Genomic DNA, 7,905 nt, shown 5'->3' with positions numbered 1-7,905 from the left:
GGCCGGGCGCATTAGGGGCGAAGTACAAGTGGAGCTTGGGCGAAGTGGCAAAGGGGGGGGGGGCGGGCACTTATGGGTAAACTGGTTGAGTGCGAAGCGGTCGAGGGCGAAGCGGAAGTGGCCGACAACCTTTTTCTGCGTGATTTTTTTGGTGGTCCAAATGGTGTTAGACCGCCCAGCATCCCCTCCCCTCCCCATCGTAGACCTGATGATAAATGTAGGCCTACTGTAAACATGGAGGAACTCAGCAAGGAATATTCCTTCCTCCACTACTGCACTAGCAAACATCATTAAGGGCCTACGAACATAAGAAGTCATAACCAAGAAAATAAGTGCTCTGCAACAGCACGGAATTGTTTTTCCCAGCTTGTTGCTGTCTCCCTCCCCTTAAAAACCCTGTCTCGGTACAATATTGCAAGGTAAACGTGTATGATTGTACATGTACTTGATGTTTTGTCATTCGTGCGTGGCACGCGCACGCGAACGGTGCATTCTGCACGGTCACTCCGATCCGCGTCGACGGAGGTTCTTGTACGCGCCGCGGTACGGGCCGTACCGATTACGTCCCCGTGCTATACACAGTGCATACCCATGCAGTATTGCAGCATAGGGAACCCGGAAGCTGCTGCACTTTCACTATACATGTACTGTCTGTACATGTACACATGGACATCTGCATTGTGCTACCTCACGGGAAGCACTGGTTCAGTCTCACACATGCACGAACCATTTTTGGAACAAAAACCCGACATGTTGAACGGTATAGTATGATCATCACATTTACTGTTTTAGTTCAGTGTACGAACCATATTCTACGATATCAGTGGCTGTAGTATTCAGTACGTGTGGTGTGCACAGATGCAGTTCATAACAAAGTAAGCATTTCCAGCAATGCTGAATTGTGTACAGTAGACTGAACCATAGTGAATGTGTGTGTACGTGTTAGCGTACAGTTGACGGACTGTCAGTGTCGGCCATTATAACTTCTCACGATCCTAATGGCTGTCGAATTCTGTGGGCAATGGAAGCTGGAAAGCACAGAGGAAAACTTTGATGCCTTCCTCAAAGAATGTGGGGTATCCTGGGCTTGGAGGAAAGCTGCTTGCTCTGTCAAACCCACTGTCTCCATCACCCAGGAGCAAGGCGGTGTCTTCGTCATCACCACCAAGACGTCGTACCGGACTCAGGAGATGCGGTTTGTTGTCGGGGAGGAGTTTCTCAGTACCATACCGTGGGAGGCCGGGGAGCATCCCATGATGGCAGAGTGGGACGGAACCAAACTGGTCATCCGGGTGCTGGGGAGGGATATCACCTTCACTAGGGAGGTGGGTGGGGGCCAGTTGGTCCTGACCCAGACCAAGGGAGAGGTTTCAAGCCGGAGGTACTTTAAGAAGGCCGCATCAGAGAGCCAGTAATCACAGAAAAGATACGTCGCAGCTGGGGTAGCATCTGGGGTAGCATCTGGGGTAGCATCTGGGGCAGCATCTGGGGCAGCATCTGGGGCAGTATCTGGGGCAGTATCTTGGGCAGCATCTCGGGCAGCATCTTGGGCAGCATCTCGGGCAGCATCTCGGGCAGCATCTGGGGCAGCATATAGGGCAGCATCTTGGGCAGCATCTGGGGTAGCATCTGGGGCAGCATCTGGGGCAGCACTGAGCATCTAGGGCAGCATCCGGGGCAGCACTGAGCATACAGGGCAGCATCCGGGGCAGGACTGAGCATACAGGGCAGCATCTTGGGCAGCATGTGGGGCGGCATGTGGGGCAGCATGTGGGGCAGCGTATGGGGCAGTATCTGGGGCAGCTAGCCGGCACTACAGCAGAAAATGTTGTGCTTACTGTTAGCATATTTCACCAGTAAGAAAGAAATGTTTTATACATGCATGAATATCCTGTAAGTAATAATTGTAAGCCGACAGGTATAGTGCAGTTTTGCTCTGCTAGTACTGTAAGCTCAGAGTTGTAATCTGGAGCACAGAATTCTGTGACAAGCAGAGCCATGAAATCAGGTCCTGATATATGTAGGGGTGCAAGACATGCATCACCAGTCGCCAATTTCATGATCTACTATGATGCAATAATATTGTCAGACTATTAACATATTTTGTTTGAAGGAGATGCAAATTTACATGCCATTTTGCTCATGCAGCCATGCTTGCTGCTCAGTATTGCAGCTTCATGAAATTTAGACCTTTAAGGAAAGTAGCAAAAAAAGTGAGTTTTAGGTTTTCTCACACAGATTTTGAGGTTACATCGCGATCGATGGGCATATTATGCAGTCTTTATCTAGTCTTTGCTGTAGATTTGCATGTATTATTCTTACTGTTTCTGATTCCTCAATTTATACAGATCTCAGGACTAGCTATATATATAGGCAGCCTTAAGGTATTTTTAGCCTTTCCATGTCAGTTTTAAAATGTTACACAAATTCTGGAATATAACACAAGTGATAGCGCTGATCCATTTTGTTCTGGTAATGGGGATTCACAAAGTTTAGACAAAGATGTGAAACAATCCACACAAAGGGATGTTAATTAAACATCTGCATCGTGGAAGTTTCATGGAAACTACATTCACGAAGAGAAAGAAGTGAAACAATGCTCAGGCCAAAAAATGAAGATAATGTGCACAGAAACATTTCTAGATGCCTGTTAAAACCAAGTATTTTTCATACCGTATGCACAAAGGTTAGACTATATAGGGATAAGTGACCTGTATCCTATACCTTTGGTGATCCAAAATGCTGGCAAGTGAGACAGAAAGTGCGACGAGAGAGAATAAATGTTAACTCGGATGGGAGCAGTTGTTTCACATGACCTTCCTCAGGTCATGTCATGTGAGTCACATTTTAAGCAAAGCCCTTCTCTCAATACTAAAGAAAATTCAAACTTGAAGAGGCAATTAATGAGTAAAATGTAAGCACAGCAGAAATAAAAGGAACCAAATAACGTCACAATCATACTCCACAGAACCTAACCGTATAACTACAAAAGCCAATCGAGTATTAGGCGATGACTAATTAAAATATATGTATGCTTAATTGGCTGAAGAGAACGTTTATTAAAATAAAACCTTAATACAGGACTTCTACCTCTCATTACAACACTAGATTGAGAGCATTTCTTGCCGGAAATTCAAGTATTTCGCCATTATAAGTATTTCAGTGCTGAAGTATTTCAAATTTATGTTGTATTTTGAAGTAAGAGGAAAATATTAGAATTCGTTTTTGTAGTTTTAATTAGTTGTAATATTTTAAATATTCACTTATCCTTCATTTTCAAGTGCTCTTATAAATACTGCTTGCTATACAATGTATATATACTTTATTTGCAACTCATTGAGCTTTTTAGTAAGTTAGTAACTCTACTTAGATAGAATAGAAAAATATTTGCATTTATTTTTTGTTTTTAAAAGCAAATAATGTGAATGGTCACAGATGGACATCAAACGTACAGCGTTTCTACATTTTACAATATTTAAAGAATTATTCACAAGAGAAGTATTACTCAGGCTTGGTTTGGAGAACGCATATTACAGAATGTATGCAAATTGTCACACGAGTCAGAGTGCCTTTATTACAATCCATTATGGTAATTGGAGAACGGCCTTGGGTTTATATTGAGCCATGTAGCCTGCCATACAACGTGTTCATTTATGTATAGATGGGATTGTACATGTCAGCCCACCGGGATATGGCTTGCGATATACTGGATATACTATGCACAGAAACACCGTGAATTGGATGCTCACACTTCACATTTAGTAGTACATGTGTTAGCACGGCAGATAGGTGACGGGATTGTGCCTTTGATGATACAAGCATGGAATTTGGCACAAAGTGAGAGAGACATTTGGCTGTTGGGCCATCGCAGATGTGTCCTTTGAGAAAAAAATATACAAGAATAACAAGCAATGGCAGCCATTTTGAAAAAAAAATAGAAAATTGCTTGTTATTCTACCCAATACATGTAGGACAAATCTGCGATGGCCCTATAGCCAAATATCGTTCCTACGACATACTCTTAGTCTTACTGTGGCAAATGCCATGCTTGTATCAGCAAAGGCACAATTCCCCCAAATATTTCCCCTATCTGCCCCACTATTATTGTCTCCTTGCCAAAACAGAAATATTCATGTTAATACTTATTTTATGAACATTTCCTGTCTTGTGTTGAAGAGGACTTATTTTTATATTTTATGTTTTATCGCACTATTGAATTAGGCTTTATCTCAGTATTGCATGAGGCTATTGTAACTTATATACTGCTGTATAGAAGGCTACAGTTATTCATTTAATCATTTATTATTCATATTATTCATTTGTTAAGTTATTCATTTACGTATATAATACCACCCTCTGCCAGGCTTCAACCAACAGTAAATAACTTAAACACTAACTGAAATATATACTTTGTACAACTCTTTAGTGCATTTTTTTATTACGTTCATTCTATATCTCCCTGCTACTTCAGGTCACCCGACAGCAGACAGGTTTATGATTATTCTATATTGTGTATACGATGGTTATCATTGTAATAGTACACGCGGTATCGGAAACATCAAGAACACTTTCTGGGAAGTCGGCATTACAGATACCACTAAACTTTAATGGGTTTGGTAGATGGTAATTCATTAATTACATGAGAGAGTTTACTGTCAAAAACATGCTGGTACCGTAAGTAACTCAAGTGCCAGCATAATATAGATCTAAAATGGTATTTATTTCCTCTATCTATACATTTAGTCGGGTTCGCAGTTAAGAAGCATCATCAATTGTATTTGGTAAAAAAAATCAACTACATGTAGAGGGTTAATTGGAATATCGGTTTTGTTATACTCGATCTCTTGAACTTTGGTATTTGAACGGCATTCCTGACAACAACGATTGTACGTGTATAAGGTCACCTTTTGTACAAGATCGGGAGTTCTGAATAACAATGGTTGAATATTTCGTTAGCCTTGATTCCAGCCTGTATTTTATTATTAGATTCACCTTGTCTCCTTGAGTAAGTCAGTAACGAGGGTCCCTCACAGCATATCCTATGCTCAAAATAGGCTTTCAGCTTAAAGGGAAGATACAACATTTGCAAACATCAAAAAAACGAAATGATCAAATTATCACGAAATACCTTACTGAATTGTTAGGGACTGACAGTCCAAATCATCCTTTAAAATCGTGGCTCCTGGTGTGCTGACATTTTCAAGAAAAACTGTATTTTTCCAACGCTGGTCGGCCGACCAGCGTTGGAGAAAACTGGTTTTTTTTTCAAAAACTGTCCCTAAGTTTTCATATTTAGTTATTCTGACTTTTCTTTGCAATTGATTACACACCTGTGAAGGGGTACAAGCCTGCTAGACTGATTCTCTGAGCCTACAATTCCTTAAGTGTATTAATTGCTCTGTTTCATTTTAAGTGGGGTCAGGAAACCAGACTACAAGAACATGATAGGTTTTCTTGGTTTTTCCAGCGTCTACAAGCCCAAAACGTGAAACAAGTCAGTTTAACAATATTTTCTATAACATGCTAATCCTCCAAATCCATTTATTTCTGAAAATTACAGCAAAAGCATATGTTGTACATTCCCTTTAAAGTGTGTGTCCTTTGCTTTTTAGGCTTAGAAGTTCACCCTTTACAAAAAATGCACAAGAGAGCTTTACACGGAGTGATCTCGTTCCACAGTGAAATGTTCACTACTAATTGATAGGCCTGTAAATTAAAAGAAAAGGACCTCCAAGATGGCTGCTAAATACAAGAGTCTGTACTCAATGACCTCGTTATTTAAGCAGCTATAGGATTCAGTTGATTCAGAAGAGTGCCAGCATTGGCATAATAATAAGTAATGGTTACACTGATCGACTGGCACGGCGTTAGGGCATTAACAAAGTACAATGCACACTATTGTATGTTAATGACCAATGCGCATGAGTCAATTGGTAACGGAAAATGATGGTTTTCAGAATCCTCCAGAGCCACGAATCAGAAAAAAAGTTGAGATTTATTTCATTGATCATTAGGATTTGATTAAACACAATAAAAATAAAAATAAATTCACTTCCTGGTGGTGGGGGCCGGGGGGGGGGGGACAAAATGTGACATTTCCGTTTCGAGCTAGTTTGCCTGTGACACTAGGATCTTAGTGTAGATCGTTTGAGTGCAACATTCATTGGCTTGGGTTATTTCGTCTGGCACTGATTACTAGTCATTTTGGGCGTTGATTATGATAGTCATGTAGGCTCGCAAGTGTGACGAGGCTTTTGGTCCTCACTTGATGAGGTCAAGTCCTCACTTTTATCAGTGAGGCTTCGGTAATCTCCCCAAACCTCCATCTCCAGCTGTATCAGATATGTAGGCTACATTGCAATGTATACAAGCCAACGGATGGAATCACAGTCTTCTAACCGTGTACATGCAACGGCCGCCGTCGATCAGAGGTTCAAAACTATTTTCTCGAGCGAACACACCCACCACCGTAAGATTGTCATAGCGCCCTCTCTTTACATTTTGCAATTTATGTCGGCTAGCTATGTTCGCTCGTACCCCACGCCCTCCTCCTGTTTGCAGGGCGGGGGTACGAGCGATGTGTACTACGTCCGGCGGCGTTTTATTCACATAATGCACTCCACATCAGGAGTGAATCTAGCATTCTGGAAACGCATGGAGACAGGGGGTTGATATTTGAGTGAAGGCGTGCCCCTGCTATTGGGGGTGGGGGTGGGGGGAATCTGGGGATCCCCCCCCCCCAAATTTAAGGCAATTTTAGAATAGATCTTGGAATTTTGAGTCCATTTTTAAAAATTATTTTGGGTCCATTTTACTATAAATTGTTCAGTCATAACCTTTGATCAGTTACTGCACATCATGTGGATTTTATTTTTAAAAGAAATGCCGAGAATGTACGGTACGTGTTGGAACAAACTTTTTTTTACCGCCATCTATCCCCTGAACAGTCATTGTTCCACCTACTGTAAAATTGTCTGAAGATATTTTAGGTGGTTACGAATATACACCGTTTTGGAATGTATTGTAACAATGGCGTTACAAGTTACAGAATTCGGGTGTTTGTCGTTTACAATTATAAAATATGCCTATTGTCATAACCAGTGGCGTAGCCAGGAATTTTTCAGGGGGGGGGGGGGGCGCTTGGGGGCTGGAACATTTCATGGGGGGGGCGTCATGTAGATCAATGATAATTTTTTTTTTAAACTCAAAATCTCAGTGGGGGGGGGGGCGACTGTGGGGTCGACAAGGTTTCATGGGGGGGGGGGGGGGCTGTCGCCTCCCCCACGGCCCCCCCCCCCCCCCCCGTGGCTACGGTCATAACCTTTGGTCTGCATAGTGTTGCTATTGATGTGTGTTATATTTTGTTTGAAAAAGAGTGCGAAAAGGGGGCGTGGATTTTTCGGAGGAGGGGAGGGGACAACAAACATGAGAAATACACCTAAATTTCAGCGGAAAGATCCTTCATTTGACGCTGAAAGATCAGAACAGGGCTGAAGGGGTGCTGTGAGGGCAACGCTCCCTTATCGATATCGGCCTGCCTCCGCAATCTCAGCTGGCACATATGGAGCAGAATCCATTTCTCGCCAATCGCTGTCCCCTTTTCTAAGGTAACTGGGCCACAATGATAATGTTGAATTCCACTGTCATTGAACTTCACAATTATGAACAGGCTCAGAATTCCAAGGCGATTGTATGGTGATTACAAAATCTCACTTTTCGATATCCCCCTGCCTCCACAATCTCTCAGCAGGTATGTGGAGCAAGAATCGATTTCCCGCTGGTTTGATATCGCCAATCGCTGTCCCCTTTTCTGAGGTAACTGGGCCACAATCATAAAGTTGAATTCCATTGTAAAGTCATTGCCCTGCATTTCAAGGCGATTGTTGGGTGATAAAAAAAAAACCA

The 7,905-nt window shown here is 42.3% G+C and overlaps 1 protein-coding gene across 1 annotated transcript; it reads left to right on the top strand.

Annotated features, from left to right (window-relative positions):
• Window positions 1-496: 496 nt before the first annotated feature.
• LOC119743427 (fatty acid-binding protein, adipocyte-like) lies at window positions 497-4,962 on the top strand. The gene has a single exon (XM_038219828.1). It carries the CDS (start codon window positions 999-1,001, stop codon window positions 1,413-1,415), a length of 417 nt encoding a protein of 138 aa, XP_038075756.1. The 5' UTR covers window positions 497-998; the 3' UTR covers window positions 1,416-4,962.
• Window positions 4,963-7,905: the final 2,943 nt, after the last annotated feature.

This window comes from Patiria miniata, unplaced genomic scaffold, assembly GCF_015706575.1.
Source record: "Patiria miniata isolate m_02_andy unplaced genomic scaffold, ASM1570657v1 HiC_scaffold_6, whole genome shotgun sequence".
Classification (NCBI taxonomy): domain Eukaryota; kingdom Metazoa; phylum Echinodermata; class Asteroidea; order Valvatida; family Asterinidae; genus Patiria; species Patiria miniata.
Note: the sequence above shows the minus strand (reverse complement) of the source record. Positions and strands in the feature narration are given on the sequence as shown.

What these genes read in the sequence shown, in the direction of transcription:
- LOC119743427 (XM_038219828.1), top strand. Translation starts at nt 999, where the DNA reads ATGGCTGTCGAATTCTGTGGGCAATGGAAGCTGGAAAGCACAGAGGAA.